Source organism: Artibeus jamaicensis, unplaced genomic scaffold (genome assembly GCF_021234435.1).
Source record: "Artibeus jamaicensis isolate MK-2021 breed Jamaican fruit bat unplaced genomic scaffold, CSHL_Jam_final contig_354, whole genome shotgun sequence".
Taxonomy (NCBI): Eukaryota; Metazoa; Chordata; class Mammalia; order Chiroptera; family Phyllostomidae; genus Artibeus; species Artibeus jamaicensis.
Genome location: NW_026521803.1, coordinates 11956893 through 11978818, shown reverse-complemented (window position 1 = coordinate 11978818; position 21926 = coordinate 11956893). Strand labels below are relative to the sequence as shown.

General features: G+C 35.0%; 1 protein-coding gene across 2 annotated transcripts in view; it reads right to left on the bottom strand.

Annotated features, from left to right (window-relative positions):
* The window catches only part of TAF4B (TATA-box binding protein associated factor 4b), a 129119-nt gene that overhangs the window by 16901 nt on the left and 90292 nt on the right, over positions 1 to 21926 (bottom strand). For both annotated transcript variants that reach the window (XM_037127847.2, XM_037127848.2), the window contains exons 13-14: positions 19784 to 19840; positions 6543 to 6653 (exon numbers count right to left, since the gene is read on the bottom strand). In XM_037127847.2, coding sequence (XP_036983742.2) covers positions 6543 to 6653; positions 19784 to 19840 — 168 coding nt within the window. The remainder of the gene's footprint in view (positions 1 to 6542; positions 6654 to 19783; positions 19841 to 21926) is intronic.

Genomic DNA, 21926 nt, shown 5'->3' with positions numbered 1-21926 from the left:
CACTGGTAAAAAACTGCATGCTGACATTCCAAAATCTGTATTTTCATAATACAGATTATGAAATCACTAAATCACTATTTATCACTAAAATCACTATTATGTACATGACATTATTTTTTAAAGTCATTCAACAAAAGTAAAGAAACACTATGTCAATGTTGAATCATTAGTAAGTTACAAGAACTATTTTAAAGTGCTGCTAATAAAAAAAAAGATGATTTCTAATCCAAGGATCTAAAATTAATACAGGAAGTAAAATTATTAATGTCTTAACATTCCAAGAAACCTGAAACACATCGCCTAAGCAATATACACACACAATACATACATGTAAAAACTCTAAATCTTCAAGTAAGTTCTAATTTATTCTAAGTATTTATGTAGCCTATATTAATTTAAAAACTATATATATACACATATTATATACTTTATTTGTTTGTTTATTTATTTATATAAACTTCAAACAACAGCAGTAAATTCAGGATAAATTCAAGTACTTCCAAGTAGTAAATTTTAAATAATTTCCTCAGCTAAAACCAACAGGCTGTATAAATACCAGGTTATATAAGTAATTGGTACTTGTTGCTTTTTGCCAGGATACCATAAGGAGACAGTAGCTAATGCTATTCAACTTTACCAAGACTTCTGAGAATGCCAAGTGTAATTCTGTAAAGAGGCCAGTATAATATACAGGACCTGGCAGAAGTAACACCTGCTTGATTGTGGTTGGTAGGGTAATAATGTGGGTGTAATAATTTCTAGTTTTAATTTCAACATTTCACCTAAAATGCCATGTGGTATGCTTGAGTGTGATATTGTTATGTTACAGAATTACATACTTATGATTTTGTAATAAAAGATCTTGTAACAAAAAAGTTGTGTTATTTGTGCCAGACCCAAAACTGTACAAACAGAAAAGACTTTTTAAGGATAAGAGGCAGTTTGGCTTTGTTTTACATAACAGGAAAAACATACTAAAGGGTGAAGGTCTAAAATTAATTTCTCCAAATTTATTATTATTGTTGATTTATTACATAAACAGTGATCTATGAATGCTTAAGGTACTAAGCTTAATTTTCTGAATTTTACAATTTTTTAAACCGCCATCAGTATATTCCACCTTCCAAACTAAAACCTCTTCCATCAGTAGGAAAGACCTACATTTGAACTAAAGATAAAGAGTTAGTCTTCAAAGAACTAGATTTCACCTCTCTGCCCTCTGGGATTATATGCTTATTCCAGAAAATGTATATTAAAAGGTAAGATTTCAGTCTCTCATCTATAAAGAAAAAAGCAAACAAAAAGTAAAGCTTTGGTTTCCAAGGTCTAGAATATTAAAAATATAAATGGTTTCACACATAATTTTTTTTTGTTATTTGTGAGAGAATAAACAAGTGAATAAAGAGCTTTCAACAATCCTGATGAATGCAGTCTAAGTTACTGAAGGGGCAAATAAGTCAGCAATATTCTCTCTTCTTTTTTTTTTTAGCAGTATTCTTAATAAACACTCAAAAAGCATAGAATGTATTTTTTCCAGTTTCCCGTATTCTAAAAGAAAACTGCCTTTAAAGTTAAAACATCATGAATTTTAAAAATTAACACAAAAGATAGTCTTCTATTAATTTCAACATAAGGGCTATACTAAAATGTCACCGGCTCATTGGAGAAATGGATGCTTTCAATTCAGGGTGGCATTAAAGTACTGGCTGTTGAATAATTCAGTGAAAGTCTGACAACTCTGTAGGCTCAAAGTCCAGAAAATACAGGGGAAAATACATATGCTTAAATTCGCAAAACAAAAGAAGCACCAAGCAAACAGACAGTACAGTATATTTACACCCAAGTTAAAATACATCTGGTTTGAAATTTGAAAATAACTTTTTCATTTTGATGTTGATACATAAATCATATAAGCTGATTTTTATCACTGTTTTGAAAGAGTACATTTCTGCCCCCACCCCCGCAACTCCTCCCTTTGGACTTTCTTGGATTCAAATATACAATCAATGAAAATACATTTTATAAACTATAAAATGTTTAATGTTTCTAAAATTTGTGGCAAACTCAAATGAGACAGAGAAGAGAAGCTTTGGAGAGATTAATGGACATTTCAAATTCACTATGGCTCATTAATATTACTTAGAAACACTATTAAAAGCTAAAATAATGGTACTACTACTACTATGACAACAATGTTAATTTATTAAGCCTGTACACCTTTAGGCCAAAAAATAACTAAGCATTTTACACAGTTCAGTCCTTAAAACATTATAAGGCAGATATAATACCCATTTCTCAGAGGAAGATAATTGAGGTATGGGGTTTAAAGAACTTGTCAAAGGTTATAAAACTTGAGAGTGAAGAACCAAACCCAGATTTGTCTGAGTCAAAGAACATGTACTTATTCAACATGCTACAATGCTTCCCCACAAGCAAACATTTAACAGAATTTGTTGAATAATCCTACCATACAGAAAAGTAGGACAGGGACTTAAAACTCCCTGTAGCTCTTTCTTAAAGGAGCTGTAATATTATAAATAATAACTAGGCAAATGAAAAAAGTTTTAAGTAATGGTTCTTGCCACAAAAGAAATATGCTAACTAGTCCATATTTATAGGAACATTCTTAATGATGAAATGGCATGCCCCAGTTTTAATAAAATACTCGCAAACATTTATATGCAAATAGACCAAAAATAAAGGGCAGGGGGTTGTTCTGTGCCAGAGAATTAGAAACATAAAAAACTCTCTACTAGTTTTACCAGATTTTTAAATATGCTATATTAAGATTTCGAATCTTGAGGACACCATGATAAGTGAAATAAACCAATCACAAAAAACAAATACTGTACAAAACAAACCAATCACAAAAAACAATAACTGTATGATTCTACTTATATGAGGCATCTAAGTAGTCAAATTCATAGAATCAAAGTGGTTACCAGGGTCTGGGGAAGGGGGAAATGGGGAGTTGTTTAGCAAGCTGAAGGAGTTCTGAGGTATGTTGCATAGCAATGTGACTGTGATTAACACTGACTATACATTATAAGAGGTTAAAGGTAAAAAAAAGATCTAGTACTAATACACAAATAAGCATAAATAGATATACATTGCTACAGTAGTCCTGCTATACTAATATAGTAGCTACTAGCCAAATGTGACACTTAAAATTTACAGTAATTTTTAAAAATTAAAACTACTTCTTCAGTTAGTTACATAGCCACAGCTCAATTGCTCAGCAGCCATACATGGCCACAGACATAGAACATTTTCATCAAAGAAACTTCTCATCAGACAGCACTGACTCAATATACAGACACATTCAAATACATAAGGGAATCTGTAATCAATACAAAGTTGTGTGTGATAAAGGTGGTACCGTCACACCCTGGTACTCATCAGCTTCAGGACTTGTCAAGCCCTGTACTCATCTCATTTTCACGAGAAAAAAATGTTTCGGCACTCGGTGCTTGCTCAGGACTTGTCACACTTGCTAGAACTTGTGTGAGTCATGACGCTGCCCCACAGGAGAAGATGCTTCATCTTTTGGTACTCGCTGGTTAGGCACTCGTCATGAGTTCCAAAACAAATTAATGACAAGTACCAAGGTACCACCGTATTTCAAATCACCGAGGAAAGAATTAGAATAAATACTGTTGGGGCAATTTGCTAGCCTGGGGGAGAATGAGGGAGGATTGAGGTCAATAAAGCTCTGTATCTCAATGCTTATTAAAGAGAAACTGTGAATAATTCAAAGATTTGTATCTAAAAGGTAAAATAAAAGAAGTATTAACATAATTCTAAGAAAGGCACCCAATTCCAGTTATAAAATAAATAAATAAGTCTTGGGGATGTAATGTATAGCATGAAAAATACAGTTAATAATACTGTATTATACATTTGAAAGTTGGTAGGACAGTAGATCTTCAAAGTTCTTATCACAAGAAAAAAAACTGTAACTATGTGTGGTGCTGCATGTTAACTAGGCTTATTGTGGTGATCATTTCACAATGTATACACAGGATATCAAATCATTATATTGTACACCTGAAACTACTACAATGTTGTATGTCAATTATATCCCAACTTAGAAAAAAAAGGAAAAAGAAAAAGAAAGGTTTAGCCCTGGCCTGGTAGCTCAGTTGGTTAGAATGTCGGCCCAATATGTCAAGGTTGTGGGGTTCGATCTCTGGTCAGGGAACATACAAGAATCAACCAATGAATACATAAGTAAAACAACAAATTGATGTTTTTCTCTCTCAAATCAATAAATAAAAATTAAAACAGAAAGGCTTTTAAAATACAATAAAAGCCCAGAAAACAGAAATGAAAGACTGATTTTTCTGGGAAAATAAAGACTTTTAGATAAATAATGCTCAAACTGAAAAAGTGAAGGCGGTATGGAATGTTCCATTTTCTTATTCAATTAAAAAATACAGAGGGGAAAGGAAAATTGAAAGTACCAATGCATATACACATGAAAACATGTTCTATTTTACCCATAATACTCTATTAAAAATTGCATTTTAAAGCACAGATGGTAAAGATAATCCCCAGTGTTAATGACAATGTTGGCCAATAGGCACGAATGGACATAAAAGACTGACACAACTTATTCAGGCGATAATTCTAAAATACCAAAATCAAAAGCAACAAATAATATTTATGAATAAAATTATATTGAGTCTAGGATTCGCTTTAAAATAACCTGAGGGGTGAAAAATTTACCTGAGAGGTTAGTACAGATATAAATGGACCAAGGTCAGGCATGCATTGATAGCAGTTGTAACAGGGCGGAGGTATACAGAAATTCACTGTACTATGTATGGTCTCCTTCCTTGTATATGTTTGAATTTTTCCAGAAAGTTTTTCCTATTGTGCATACTCCTTAACCCAGAAATTCAATTTCTAGGAATTTAGCCTACAGCTACTTGGGTAAGCACACAATAGTGTAGGCACAGGGTGTTGTTCTGAGAGGCAATTATAGCAAAAACGTGCAAACTACCGAAATGCCCATTTATCCAAACAGAGCACAGTTGTCTTTCGGTGTACATGGTGGATTGGGTCCATGACCCCCACAGATCAAGTCCCTTGTAGAGAACAGTATGGTATTCACATATAACCTCCACATACCCTTCCATATGTTTTCATACTCTCCAGACTACTTATATACCTAATGTAATGTAAACGCTATGTAAACAGATGTTATAATGTATTGTTTAGGGAATAATGACAAGAAAAAAAATCTGTACATGTTCAGTACAGATGGAACCGTCATAGGCCTAACTACACAATATACATCAGCACAGTGTAACATTTTTTCAAGTATTTTCCTTCTGTTTGATTCTGAGGATGCAGACCCTGTGGATATGGGCGGCTGACTGTAAGTCATACTTTTAAACCTATGGTAGTAAATTATATGAGGGAGATTATGGAAAAGGGGAAATCTGAAGGGCAGAACAATAGTCTGATCTCATTTAAGTGCAAATAAAATCAAACATGGGGATTGTAAATGCACATGTGATACACACCCACATTCATTAAGTTTCTTTCAGGCTATGTTAAAACCTTAACCGTCATTACATCTGACTGGGCAGGGGATGGGAGACTGGACATTGGTGAGGGGTAAGCATTTATTTTTTCAAATATTTTTATATTGTGAATTTTTTTTGTATGTGAACACAGACTGCATACATCACATTTATAATGAAAACAATCCTTTCTCTACTGAGATGGCTGTCATTCACTTAGGAACTGTCAATGATAAGGGGTCAACGCTGGGGAGGAACATGTCTCAAAGCACAATTAAATTTTACAGAGCAGACAGTTAAGTGAGGCTCTTCATAGCTGACCCTATCTCAGGGCTCTCTCTGGACCTCTATCTCAGATCTGATGATCAATCTGAAAACCTATTATTATATCAAACAACTGCTCTACAGATTAAGTAAGGTTCCTCCTGGGTGTTACACAATTAATGATATTTATTGAGTATATATATGCCCAGTTTTGTGGGCAATACAAAAAATAGGATTATAGTCTTGCTCAAGAGTTTTAAACCTTACAAAAGAAAACATGCACACAAGGAACAGAGAACAAATTTATGCCATGCAAACACTAAGTGCTCAGAAAACAAGGCAGTGTGGGAAAGAAGAGTTGAGATTCATGAAGAAATAAGACAGCCAATTTTATCTTAATAGACAGGCTGGATTTAGATACACAGGGAGGAGAAAATATTACATAAGACCACTAGAAAGAATGCACAGAAATAAAAAAATGAGACAGTGAGACTCAGTATGACTAGCTATGGGGAATAGGAAGAAGTATAAAATGTGTAATAAGTAGGAGTAAAGTTCGAGGTAATACAAACCTTAAAAACACAATAAAAGTTAAGATTTTTATGAAATAGACAAAGGGGAATTTTCATAAGCATTTGGCAACAATAGTGTGCGAGGTAAGGTAAACTATAATATTTGCATGTCTTTGCTTCCTTTTGGCATGCTGTCTTAACATGAAAAATAAAATAACAAACACTGTATCACTACCTCATTTCCAGACCCAGACTCCAGCGGTCTCTTCTTCCTTGGTCCAATAGCAGCAAGGGCTGTGAGGTTAGCATCTCTTTGCTGAATCTGTGCGAGCTCCAACTGTTGTAACTGGAAGATGGAATTGAAAAAAAGAAAAAGCAATGTTTACACATAGTCATGCTCAGAGGGGGAAAGAAACTGATCACTCAGCCTAGTTCTGTGTTATTCATCAAATAGTTTCAATGTAAAATAAATATCAGATCTTCCTAATCAAGGGCACATCATTTCCTAATTCACTTACTCCAACAAAGTCTTTAGTCCTGAATCTCTAAATGGAGAGGCAGAATTTAGGTAAGGAAGAAGTAAAGAACACAAGAGGAAAAAAAAAAAAGAAAGAAAAGAAAGGCATCTAGAGCTAAATCTCTTAGTTTAAACTCAAGTAAGAAATGCCTGAAGAATAAAATTGAACAGTAAATTGGAGAGAAATTGGCCAAATCATAGTCGACCTTTCCAGATTACAAGAGAATCACTTAAAGACAGTTGTTGTATTTTATAGTTAATAGTTCTATGCTGTATGATTTATAAAGCACTTTGCTAAAAATTAACTCATTTAACTCTCATAACCACACCAAAAGGTACATATGAATTGTTACAACATATGAAAATTACACATATACTTCATTCTCTTTTTTTGTAAGTTAAAGGAGGAAGTGAGGCTCTAGAAAGTTAGAAAAACTTCATAAAGGTCACACAAATATTAAGTGGAAGAAACAGAACTCAGAGCCAAGTGTTCTCACCACAACATTGTCAACACAGCACACTTTCTCACAGATTCACTTTACATTTATCTTCATGACAAATACTGAAAGTCAGTATTACTGTATAACTTTCATCATACTTACCCCAAAATGACCAAAGGTACAATATATAATTTTTTAGTAGGTAGGTAGGTACTAAACTATGCAAGGTTGCTCATTAAAGATGCCCCATTAAAAGTCAGATCAACAAGACATTAAAACTGGAAAATAAAAGCATGGAATACAGCATCATTTACAAAGCAATAAGTATCAAATGGTATCCTTTCAAAAAAAACAAAGTGAGAAAGTCAAATACAATATCATTATACAAGTCCTTAACCTTTTCCAGAAGAGCAAGAACGTTCAATTCCCATCAAAGTCTTTTCACTATGGAAGGAAAGGGGGAAAGACCCTGGCTCTGGTTGCTCGGTGAGTATTCAGCAAGATCAGACTCCAGGACAGTCAACTGAAAGTAACCTGTTGGGGAACCTTATATATATGAATATTTTTACATTTTATATATAATACATTAAAGGTTATTTTTTAAAAAACACTGACCGAAGTTTTAACATATTTAAAAAACAAAAGGAAATAAGTGTATGGTGAAAAAGATAGTTTCAAGAAGGTACAAAGTAAAGGTCACTACAGATTACTTTAGACAATAACAAAGAATAAACCATAGGTAACTGAATCTTAAGTGAAGCAGAAACCATTTAACTAAAAAAATTAAGAACCACTGTCTATTTGTTCCACAAGTTACAGGGCAGTAATCCTTTTAAATTTTGTTCACTTATGTATAAATTGCTAGAAAACTGTTTTCAAGAGTTGTAAATGATCTTATTGATGCTGGCCTTTATAATAAAATACATCGTTTTAGAGTATGATGACATCACATCCTGAAATTCTAGGTGACAGAATGGAGTTAATCTACCTAAATCAAACAAGCTATATTTTGATTCTTTCTCTGTAGAGAAATGGCATCTGCAAGATAGTCATACCAAATAAATAAAGTTTCAAAATTGACCTCTGTCATCAAATTTCTCTCCCCATGTAGTAAAACATTTTCTCCCACTCTGTGAATTATACTTTGGTTGTTTGAAATCTCATATGCATTTTAGAAAAGTTTTCAAAACCCTAACAAAAAATGAAACCGACCATAGTTTTGTTGGTCTCAAACTTTCTCAAAAAACAATCTACCTTGGCCAGCACAGTACAGAAAAACTAAGCTTTTTTTAAGGGAGAAGGAAGTTCTATGGGCATTCATGCGGACTTGACATACACAGTGGGTGAAGGGGACAGGCTCAGTTCACTAAAAACTAAACTGCTTGCTGGTGGAAACAGGATTGCAAATGACATGACTATCCACACAGAAAACCTCCAGTTAGCTACAAAAAACAAAAAACAAAATCCTCCTAGGACTAGTAAATGAGTTTAGCAAGGTTTCAAGATGCAAGGTCAACATACTCAATAATTGTATCTCTAAGTAACATTAAGGTACATTGGAAAAAATAAGTTTTTTTAAATGCCACTTAGAAGAATAGCTCTCCCCCAAATGAAATAGTTTCAGATATATCCATCATGTACAGGTATTTGTATTCTCTAACCCACACAATGCAGATTAAAGTAATAAAAGCAAGCACAGATAAATAGAAATACTGTGTGTTCATGGATTGCAAGACACAACAGAATCAAGATTTCAAATCTCTCCAAGTTTATCTACAGATTTAACACCATTCCAATAAGGTTTTAAAAAAAATAAGTATAGGCAAATTGATTCTAAAATTTACATGAGAAGGCAGAACTAGAAAAGCTAAATCAGCTTTGGAAAAAACAAAATTGAAAAAATTACACCACACAATTTTAAGAATTACTATAAGGTTACAGTAATCAAAATAATGTGGTACAAAGAACAGACACAGATATGGGATAGAAAAAAGAACTGAGAAATAGAACATAAATATGGCCAATTGATTTTTTATCAGAATAGAAAACAATTTCATTGAGAAAACATAGTTTTTTTCAACAAATATTGAAGCAACTGGACATTCACATGCAAAAAACCTACCTTGACTCAACACCCCACACTTGATACAAAATTAACTCCAAATATAAACTAGAAACTTCTGGCAAAAAGCAGAAGACAAAATCTTTACTATTGGGGTCCAACAAAGAGTTCTTAGGACACCCATAGCAGGGTCCAATAAAAAAAGGCTTTTTTAATTTTTTGACAAGTTGGACTTCATCAAAATTAAAAACTTTTGCTCTGTTAAACAGTCAAGAAAACCAAAGTACAACCTATTTTATTTCTCCCTCTCCAATCTATGTGCCTTTTATTTCTTTTTCTTGCCTAATAGTGCTGGCTAGGACTTAAAATTACTCAACATTAGATGAGTAACAGTGATAGAAGCACATGTCCTTGCTTTTTTTCCCTAATCTTTTGAAGAAAGCAATCTTTTCATCATTAAGAATGGTATTAACGGTGAGGTTTTAATAGCTGTCCTTTATCAGAGTCCGGAAGCCCCCCTTTTATTCCTCGATTCCTGAGTTGTTATTATTAATAAATGTTGAAATTTGTTAAATATACTGCATTAATTAACATGATTACATGTTTTTTCTTTCTTAGATAGTTAACATGGTAGATTATGTTGACTGATTTTTGAATATTGAATCAGCTTTGCACTCCTGGGGTAATCTCTAATTGGTCATACAGTTTTTATAAATTGCTAGATTTGACAAAAGTGGTGGAGAAGTGGTGTTAATTCTTCTGTAACTGGGAGAATTCACTAAGTAAAATGATTTGTACCTGAGATTTATTGGAAGGTTATAACTATAAATTCAATTTACTTAGTAACTGTAGAAATAGTTATTTCTGTAGAAATACAGTTATTTCTGAGGCTATCTACTTCATCTTGCCAAGTTTTGATAGTTTGTGCTTTTTAAGAAATTGGTCACTTCATCTAACTCGTCAAACTATTTGCAAAGACTTATTATAATCACTTCTTATTCTATTGACATCCACAGGGTCTGTCATGATTTCCCATCTTTTTCCTCCTGATAATAGTGATTTACATCTGATTTTTCTTTGTTAGTCTTAAGAGATTTATCAGTTTCATTGACTAAAGAACCAACTTTGGCTTATTTGATATTCTTTATTTCTTTCCTTCTGTTTTCAAAGTCACTGATTTTTGCTTTTAACTATTATTTCCTTCCTTCTGCTGCTTTGGGTGTATATTGCTCTTCTTTTTCCAGTTTCTTACGGTAAAGGCTTAGATTATTAATTTGAGAATTTTCTTCTTTTCTCACATAAGTATCCTCCCCCATCCTATTATTTTAACCTATCTATTTCATTACATTTGAAGTTTATAAATAAACTTTTAGTATTTCAATCTATCTATTTTTTACTATCTTTTTATATAGTTTTTAAAAAAGTTTAGTGGGGGCTCTACAGATTACAATATATACTTTAAATTTCAGTCTACTAAGAGTCATTATTTTACCACATCATGTAGAATACAGACACATAACCCCTATTATGTCCCTTTACTCTCCACACTTTGTTATAGTTTTTTGATATATTACATGTACATAAATATTCCTGACAATGTTATAATTTTGCTTTCAATTAAGCATTTTTAGAAACTCAAAAACAGACAAATAGTCTATAATACCATTTCTGTTGTTCCTTTTCCCTTTCTGATATTTAAAGTTTTCCTTTGGTATCATTTCACTTTATTCTGAAGAACTTTCTTAAGCAGTTCTTTTAGAGCAGGTTGGCTGGCAACATTGTATTCACACTCCTTCATCTGAAAATGCCTTTATTTCACCTCCATTCTGCAGAATATTTTTACTGAATATAGAGTTTTGGGTTGGCTGACAGTTCTTTTCTTCCAGGACTTTAAAAGTATTTTGCTACTTCCTACTGGTCTCCATGGTTTCTGACAGGAAGTCTACAGTCATTTGAATTATGATCCACCTGTTGAAAAGTATCCTTTCCTAAGGCTGGTTTCAATTTTTTTCTATGCCTTTATTTTCTGAAATTGATTATGATATGATGGAGCCAGAGTTTCTTTACCTTCTTTGGGGGTTCACTGAGCTGGAATCTTTAGGTTTATAGCTTTCTCTAAATTAGGGGATAGGGGAGTTTCAGCCACTATTTTTCCAAAAAATTTTAGCATTTCACTCTTTATGTTCTTCTGGGATTTTAATAATCCAAATGTCAAACCTTTGATCATAGGCCTACGGGTCTCTGAGGTGCTGTTTTGTTTTTTGATCTATTATCCTCTCTGATTTTCAGATTAGATATATTCTATATATCCATTCAAGTTAACTGAGTCTAAATTTACTGTTTTCTCTTTCCTAATGTCCAACCCAACCATTGAGCATTTTATTTTGGTTGTCATTTTCAGCAATAAAATTTCCATTTTGGAGCTTTATTCTCAACACACCTTGCTCCTAACAGGCTTGACATACTCTTTTTTGAGAGAATCCTCACTCATTCCTTCATGGCTAGTGACAAAGCCTGCATTTCACTTTATCACAATCTCTCTGGTCTCAAGCAGAGATTCCAAAAAATTGAAGTCAGTGCCCTAGAGCACAACAGAGCAATAGCAGTTAGAGATTATTTCATCCCTGGCATTTAATACTTGTCTTTGTTCCTGTTTAACTATGATAGTACTGACTTTAATTAAGACCCAAAACACATTAAGAGATTACCTTAAAGATCACATAAGCTCTCAGAGGTAAAGTTCAATAAAGGTACTTCTTGACGCTAAATACAGTTTTCAAGAACAAAATATACTGGAAAAAATTAAAATTAATGCAAACAGAAACCAAAAGCTTAGGCAGATGAACTAGATGAACAGAACCAAGGAACTAGATGAACAAGGAATAAACCAAGCATCATAGAGCCAAATCTCAGCAGGTACAGAGATGTACTTAAGAGGCAGGACTACATTATCTAGACAATTATGATACTGACAGTATGGTGAATCAAAAAATGCAGGCACTGACACTACAAAAAACAACTGCAGAGCTGTCTTTCACAATAAATGATCTAAAAATATGGTGTGGTGTCATTTCAGTCTGATTCTGCTACAAACTTTTGGGAAGTGATAATATGATATAAAGTAAAGGAAAGAGCAGCGTGGTAAGTTGACATCTCCCCCAAGGATTATGTGTGCTGTCCAACAATAAATATGTTAGTAGCAATAAAAAACAGCTAATGCTAGCAACAGGAATATTTGAAAGAACCTAAATAAGAGTAACAAAGTACACTACCAGTTTTGAATTTAGCACACAGAGACTTAAGAATGATCTGCTGCGCCCTGGCTGGCATAGCTCAGTGGATTGAGCACGGGCCTGCGAACCAGACAATATCGCGGTTCGATTCCCAGTCAGGGCACATGCCGGGGTTGCAGGCCGGTTCCCTGAAGGTCAGTTCCCAGCAGAGGATGCACGAAAGGCAACCACACATTGATGTTTCTCTCCTCCTCTCCTTCCCTTCCTCTCTCAAAGATAAATAAAATCTTAAAAAAAAAAAAAAGAATGATCTGCTGCTTAAATTTCAAAATTAAAGTTAAGTATACATAGACATAACAGTGAAAACCTACCACCAAACAACACACTTTTTTAATAAAATGAAAACTTAAATAGATTTTTAGATATGCTTTAGAAGAATTAACCAAACTAAAAAATATATCAACAATGCTTATATAATCACTTCTGAATTACTGTAATTTACTGGGAAAGCAAGGTTAATACCAAAATATTATACTACAGAACAAAACAAATAACACCATACCAAAACCTATTAACAGATGAATCTTTAAAAAATATTTTTATATATTTACTTTTAGGGAGAGGGAAAGGGAGAAAGAAAGAGAGAGAAAGAGAGAGAAAGATCAATGTGCGAGAGATACATGGCCCAGTTGCCTCTCTCATGCTCCCTACTAGGGACGTGGCCCACAACCCAGGCATGTGCCCTGACTAGGAATCCAACCAATGACCTTTCTGTTTGCAGGCAGTGCTCATTCCACTGAGCCACGCCAGCCAGGGCAACAGATGAAATCTTAAACCAAAAAAGCAAGTTATCAAAAAAAAAATCACCACCCCCACCTGGAATTTAAGGATACCACAACAGAACACAGGATCCTTTTCAACCCCTTCAAGACAATTATTAAGCAGGCAGTCCACCAAATCAAACAGTATGGGGTATGATTATTTTATTCTCCCAACAACTAAGGCTAGTTCTTATGATATCAGGACACCTGAGATTCTTGGACTCTGAAATGCATACTCTGATGCTTTCTTAGCCTTTCTAATCCATCTCTGCCTTTCAGGAAAATAGCATATTCCATATAATCTCAATTAGACACTTTCTCCCTTGCACGCAAACATAATACTTGATTTATGTATTATTTAAAACAAATATGCTGCCCTAGCTGGTGTTGTAGCTCAGTGGATTAAGTGCAGGCCTGCAAACCAAAGTGTTGCCAGTTCAATTCCCAGTCAGGACACATGCATGGGTTGTGGGCCAGGTCCCCAGTAGGGAGCACGTGAGAGGCAAGCACACATTGATGTTTCTCTCCCCCTCTTTCTCCCTTTCCCCTCTCTCTAAAAAGTAAATAAAATCTTAAAAAATAAAAAATAAATGTGCTGTGCTGTATTCATATTAGATTATAGAACCCATGCCCACCCCTGCCCCCTGCCCCAGTTCTCACTGTTACATTCTTTCTCCTCGATCTTCTTTCCAGTCCTTTGGAATGAAAAAAACCTAACATATCCATGGTCAATCTCTCCAGCTTACGTTTAAGAGCTCAATGGAATCTATCTTAAATGTTTCTCTAGCTAGTGTTTTATAGGCTACTAGCTTTCCTTTCCTTTTAACAGAATCATTTTATTTTATTTTTATCCTCAACAGAGGACACACTTATTGATTTTAGAGAGAGGGGAAGGGAGGCAGAAAAACATTGACTGGTTGCGTCTAATACATGTCCTGGCTGGGGACCAAACCTGCAACCTAGGCATGTGACCTAAATAGGAATCAAACCCACAACATTTATGTTTATGGCTTGATGCTCCAACCAACTGAGCCACCACCAGCCAGGGCTGGTGTGCCTCTTGTACTTCACCTTTCTTAAATTACACAACTGTGAAACATAAGCAGAGCATGTACTATTACATTTTTTTTAAACTATAAATTACTACATCCATTTTATTTTTTTAAATATTTTATTTATTTATCTTTGGAAGGAGAGAGGGAGAGAAACATCAATGTATGGTTGCATTTCGTGCGTCCCCTGCTGGGAAGTGGCCTGCAGGGAACTGGTCTGCAACCCAGGCATGTGCCCTGACTGGGAATCGAACTGCGATTGTCTGGTTCGCAGGCCCGTGCTCGATCCACTGAGCTACACCAGCCAGGGCTGTACTATTACATTTTTTAAAATACAAGATAATTGAGCTAAGTTCAAAGAAATTTAACTTCCCCAAAATGCTATCTAGACAATGGTAGGCTGAATCAAGAATCCAAAACTTAAAAAAAACAAAAACAAAAACAAAAAACAAAAAAACACAACCACATACACAAAAAAGAATCCAAAACTCCTGACTTCTAGTCCACTGATATTTTAAAAATAATATGAACCCCTTCTACCAAAAGAGTAAGATGTCTCTTAAGACACCCTGACACTATACTTCAAAATTAAAGATGTAAGTAACCTCATGAAGCTCTGGAAAAAATATCATCTTTTCTATGTAAATTACACCAATCAAGAAATATAACCAATAAAGGTCTCTTATGAAAATATTTATTAAAAACAAAACCCAGTGTCCCTTTCCTGGTTCCAAAAGAACACCTACTGAAATAGTAATTGGTAGTAACTGAACAATGGCAGTTCAACATGCCAACTCTCAGCTTCCCAAATGACAGTACTTTGTTTTAAACTTCTATGGCCATTTAGTCAATGGAATATTAGAAGTGACAGATTTTAAAGGCTCCCTTTCTTTCTCCTAAGACCAATGGCTCTAACTGTGATCTCTAGAGCAGCAGCAGCAATAGCAGAATCACTTGACAATTCGTTGGAAATATAAATCCTCAGGCTTCACCCAGACTAATATACCACAGAACCAGGGGTGTCAAACTCATTTTCACTGGGGGCCATATCGGCCTTGTGGTTGCCTTCAAAGAGCCAAAATAATTTTAGGGCTGTATAAAGGTAACTACTCTTTAACTGCTAAGGAGCTGAAATTACATTCGGCCCTTTGAAGGCAACCATGAGGCTCATGTGGCTGCCACCCCCGAGGTGAAAATGAGTTTGACACCCCTGCTGTAAGCCCTGGGGGAAAGGGCTCACCAATCTGTATTTTTAACAAGCTCTCCCAGATCACTCTCATGCATGCCAGTTGGAGAATCATTGTCCTAGATGAGCAATGCTTTGAAACATCTGCATCTATTTCTCTGCTATATATACCAGTTCTTTACATCCAGTCATTTTAGGAATGTCTTTCTCTATACTGAATTAATTTGATTGCTACAAAGTACTTTTAATGACAAATTTCATTTTGCCCTCTCCAGTGTTTCATGAGTTTTGGCTCATGCAGCACTAGCACTAAGTTTAAACATAAATTGCCCTATTTAATAGTTAGCATCAAATATGTTTCACTGACTGTATCTTTTTAAACTTTGTTCTAAGAATATCTCTTGCCTTTTTCATATCTAAATTATGTATTTTTCTAATCAGTAATGAGCCTTATTATCTTTTTTTCTTGCACAATAATCTTTACAGAGAATTGCATTCCTTAGAGTGTTTTTATCCTGTATTTTCTATAAACAAAAATCCTAAAAACTTCAGGTAACAAGTTTTCTAATCTATTGCGCATCTTAATCATTCAATACTTTTGCCTGGTTTCTACAGGTTGCACTATGAAACTAAATGTGTCAGCAGGTACAGCATTCCTTTCTCTTCCTTCTATTGTCTGATAACAGATGAAAGTGGGGATGGTAGGAACTGTTAGAAAGTAGATGAATTCTTTGTCTTACTCTTCACAGACGCACCCAACTCACATCTCCCAAAGGAGAAAGAAGATATTCAAATGGATATAAAGGTTGCAATATACATAACAAATGTGTAAGGAATCAGGATGTCTGAACTCCAAGGTCAGATGGCTTGCTCTGCAGAATTCTGGATGATGTGGTAAGAAAGGAAAACACTGATGGCTAGATAGTAATCTAGGACACAAAGCATACATTTCAGACAAGTCTGCAGCTGCATTTAACAAAGATGTGCCTGCCTGCTTGCTTGAAATTAGAATTGGGCAATTAGTAATCTATTTAAAACCTTTTTCAAATAAAGGGTGAAGTGGAAGAATGTCAGTACTTACATTTTAGGAAAGGTATCTAGGAAAAAATTTTAAAAACCACATTTTACAGTGTTAGCATTTAAAATATAAAGTTACAATAGAGAGAACACATATAATACTTTTTCAGGCAAAAATAGAAATGGGGAAAAGACCCAAAGTTGAAACTAAAATGTTTGAATTACAGGAAAATCCACAGACATTGCAGCCAAACAACAATAAGTTTTTCAAACAGACAGATAACCTGTCAGGTCCGTAAGAACAGTATGCAGCAGGAGCTACTTCAATGAAATGAGACTGGGCTGGGGGCAAACCCGAAGGCTGCCTATTTTTTTAAGTGCCAAATGAGAATGACAAAATTGGAAGAAGTCAATAGGAAGAATAAAACAAAAATTATTAGGCACGTTATAAAAACCGGCCAAATTTAACAGCTTATCCTTATACCCAGAATGCAAAGAAGAAATGAACATCCTCTAAAGCTGTATTAGAGAGAAGAAAACCCACAGGGAAAATATGATCAAGATAAAACTCTACTCCTTAACAGGTGAAAGCAAACATGGATTATGAAATTACGTATGAAGGGGATTCAAGTTGTGACTTAATATTTATGACAAACACCATTGCTGAAACATTTCCTAGCATCAATAAAGTCTGTAACTTAGCTAAGCAGTTCTTCAGAGTTCTGCTTTCATAAAATACTGTCATTAATTTCCTATAACCAACATGGTAGATAGGTAGGAAAAGGAAAGCAAAATAATTCTAAACCAAGAAACTGTAAGGAATTCATGCTAATTTTTTTAAACAAAGAAAATTCTCCCCTAAATCACAACTAAAGCTTTGTATCTTATACCAGTGTGGTAACAATCAGCATATCCCAAATGATAACCTTACAAATGACCATACAAGAGAACGATTCAACTCTCTATATTAAAGATAGGATCAGTGATTTTTTTTGCAACTAAGTAAGATATAGTATATGTCTTATTCTAAATTAGAGGCCCTTAGAATATTAAAGTTATTAAGAGCTCTGGAGATCGGGGGATGACAAAATAAGAATATTTTACTTTCATTAAACATTTGCAACTAATACAGAGAGGCTCTATTCTTGGAACAGGGGCAATGTATTTGATTCTTTCTTTAATCAATTGGATACAAGATAGGAAGCAACTAGAAAATTTTCAAATTTTTTGGAAAGAAATTATATTGAGTCTATTTAATCTTGCTAGGAAAAAGAAATAAATGAAGATACAAGGGAGGGGGGAAAACAGGTTTGGTATCACCTGCTCTCATTAAGAGGTTTTCTTCCCACCACATTCACACTTACAACTTTTTTTATTTTTAAATAATGTCCACCTATTCATCCCTCAGGGAATAATTATACACACTATTAAAACAAACAAATAAACAAACAAACAAACAAACAAACAAACAAAACCATCCCATACAAACCTGAAGGAAAAATTAATCAGATATTTATGGAGGGACAGGGTAAGTTCTTTAAGGATAAAAGGATAAGGTTTATGATATATATTTTCCAAAAAGGGGTAAGTTAGAAGGAAGTAAGTAAATAGCTTATCAGTCCTTAATTAAAACAAAGAGGAATACCCATGACTCAGAGCAATGATAGTTGCCCATCCCCAAATAATCTATCATCAAGCCAAGCTTGCTTATAAAGGATTATAAGTACATTCTCACATTATTTTTTCGGATAATATTTTTAGATAAATTTTCAACTGGAAAAAAATGAGTATGCGAAAATTTTGTTGTCAAAATTAAATGTTCTGGTTTCAATTCTCTTTAACACTCTCCCTTCCCAGTCAGTCCTCCTCATCCCCATCCAGAAACCCTCCCCTCCAGAGCTCATATATTTTCCTTCTCCATGTCAGTGAAAACACCACGTTGACTGTAAGATTCCTACTAGATCTCCATTTGTTTTGCCTCAGCTCCTGCATTAATCCAAACAATAAGGGCCTTTAAAACATTCATAAATAACCTGCTGCTGCTGGCACCTAGAAGCCAAGTGCAGCAATGTTAAGCAACAACAGATTTCATAGTTCAAGAAGCACAGTTAAGGAAAAAGGTTGCTCAGGAAATTTAGCACAAAGATCCTTAAAAATTGCATGAAATCAGTTGAGTAACTATAGAAACCAATTTCTTCAGCTCCATGTCACACATCTCACACCTCAATTGTCTTTATTATTGTCTGCTGTCAGATCCTTAATCAGAAATGTGAACAGGCTTGATGATTTATTCAGCAGGGAAAAGAATCTGTAGGTCAAGTGAAAAATTTCACACACACACACACCCAAACACGCACCACGTCTTCAACCTTGGGTACTTTCATTTCCTTCTGTTCTCAGCAGCTCTGGGGGCAACTCCAGTGAGATCCAATATTAAGGCTCAATTAAAATAAGCTCCAATTAGTGGAGCTTTTTTCTCTGGGGCTAGAAAAGTCAGGAAATGGATATTGGGAAATGTAAAAAGTCAGCTACTGAGAGGAGGCTGCAGACATAAATGAACTTATTTGTTGATTTCTACAGTTGCTATGCAGAGGCCTCTGGGAGTAAAAGCTTAACCAGTCTAAGCTATAAACTAAAACCCCTGCAGCTAAACATGAACTGTGTGAAACAAGGGCTCCATTCCAGAACAGAAAACTGCTGGGCCCAGAAAATTAAAAGCCAGAGGCATTTTCCATTTAAAACTAAATCCCAGTACCGCCTCCCAGCCAAAGAATTATAAGCAGTATCAGATTTACAAAACGAACAATTACCCTGGAAAAATGTAGCCTATTGTACAGTCCCAGATGCTAAATCTCAGAAGTTTCTTTTTTTTCTTAATCCCACGTTATATTCCTCCAAGTGTGCTGCTGTAGTTTACAAAGAGCCATCTCTAGACAGGCCTAAGCCTTGAAAATAAATTTTAAAAAGAGAGCACATCACTCATTGACCTCATTTGAAGTACTGCCCTTGCCTTCAGCAGTTCCTGTCCTTCCCCAAGGCTTCTGCAAATGGTATGCAACAGCAAAATAAACCCTGACCTAATTGCCAGGGGAGGGCTGCCAGCCTTCCCTGGAACACAAAGACAAACATGGTAACTTGAAAGTCCTACCTCTTTGGCTTTCTGCTTTAATCTCAGCTGTTCTGGATCTTCTTTATTGGAACGACTCTATCAAAGGAAAAGAAAATTTTAATAGAAATTACTAGCATCTAAACACTACAGTTGCCATTAAATATTTAATAAATGACGATTTTCTCTTATGATTGAAAACCCTGGCTCCAGGGAAAAATGCCTCAATCTAGTCCTGTGTACTCCCTCCCTCTCTGACCACCCCTCCCTCTCATCATCTGGGCGGCTGCTGCAGTTCCAGCCCGGAGGAAGCTTATGTGGAAAATGATACTAACAGTGTCAGTCAGGTCCAGTTGAGGCATGACATTGTTCTTCGTTGAACACTGAGAACTAAAAAACGGATGGTACGGGGAAAGAAAAAGAAACGGAGGGTAACTGTTGGCCCAAACGAATGAAAACAATCGACACTGGCTATACCTTAGGTGAACACATTTTGGAAAAAAAAATATGATATTTCAAGGACTATTAAAATCAAGAACCTGATGAACTTTGAACCAAATCTCTCTCTCTGAGAGTCTAACTTTAAAAAATTAAGTAGAAAATATGTCCCAGTGTTCCCATTAAAGTATCTTATCATCTCTGGGTCCAGTAATAAATGATCATTGAATGTTACTTTCCACACTTACTCAGTTTAACATTCTAGAAAGGAACAACCTTACAGAACTGCTAATGGTGTGATAAAACAAAGGATAAAGAACTTTGTCCACAGATAAATATGCTTGGGGTAGGTGTATGCTTCTCTTTCTAACAAATCTATCCCACTCCTTATAAATCTGAATGCTTGCTTATTCTATAAAATGCAATGTCAGCTAATTAAAGATAGCTAACAAAATAAAAGCAAAAAGTTATTTTCATAATTTACTAAGTTTATGTGACAGGTTTACTGGTTTATTGGTACTTTTGTTAACAGAAAATAAAAGAAACTGCTTATATTTAAAAGCGCCTTCTAATTTTAGACATCTTAGCTAAATACCTACCTAAGATTCTACCCCAAACTAGTAACTTTTTTCTTCATTTTGCCCCCAAACCACTAAAACTACTTCATTTCAGCTCAAACTAAGGCAAACTCTTTTGTTATCCACCTATAATATTATAAAAGAATGAGTACACATGTATGTATTTATATAAAAATATATGTAGTGTATATCTGTATGTGTGTGTATAATTTTTTGTCCTAGTATAAAACAGGCACATTTGGCTATTAAGTCTTTGTCACCAATCTTAACTGATTATCCATAGTACAAATTCTACTCTGTGCCACTGTTCTAGGCCTTGGAGATATGGAAGGCACTGCTTTTGCTAGGATGGGAGAAAAGTCTATCTGAGGAGTGACATTTGGGTAGAGATCTGAATGGCAAGAAGGAGGCAGCCCATGCAAAGATCTGGGGGAAGAAACTCCAAGCAGAAGGCACAGTAATTGCCATAACCTAAAATGAAAACAAGCTTGGAATACTTGAGGAAGGAAAGAAAGCCTGTGTCATTGGAACACAAGAGAAAAGTTGAGGGAGACTAGATTGGACACCATGTACTGCCTGGTACGCCATGATAAGGGGTTGGGGTTTAATTTTACCTATGAGAACAAGCTACTGAGGGTTTGAGGCACAGGAGGAGAAGCCACTAACATGACACTCAAAGGTCAGTCTGTCTGTTATGCAGAGGGTGTACTACAGGCATTCAAGAGTGGAGACCCAGGCACACAGAGCAATTAGAAGATTGTTCTAAAACAAACGTTGTGAATGCAAGACTAAGAAGAAGACGAGGGCAGTTTGGACTAATGTCATAGAGGAGATGAAGGTAAGTGATTAGATTCAAAATATATTTTGCATGTAAAGCCAACCAGATTTATTGATGAGTTACATATGGGGAAATGAAGTAAAAAGAGGAGTCGAGGATGACTCCTAGGATTCTGTCCTAACCAACTGGGAGGGTAACTCCAACTTTGTGAGAGGTTAGCAGATTTAGGGGAAGGGAACTCAATGTTCAGTGTCAGTTGCCTAATACTACTACTAAGTAGTCTAATACTCTAAAGTGAGTGGGGAACCACAAGCAGTGTGACTAGAGCAGACTAAGTGAAAAAGGGAGTGATGAGAGGGAAGGGGTGCCAGATCACATAAGGCCTTTTCAA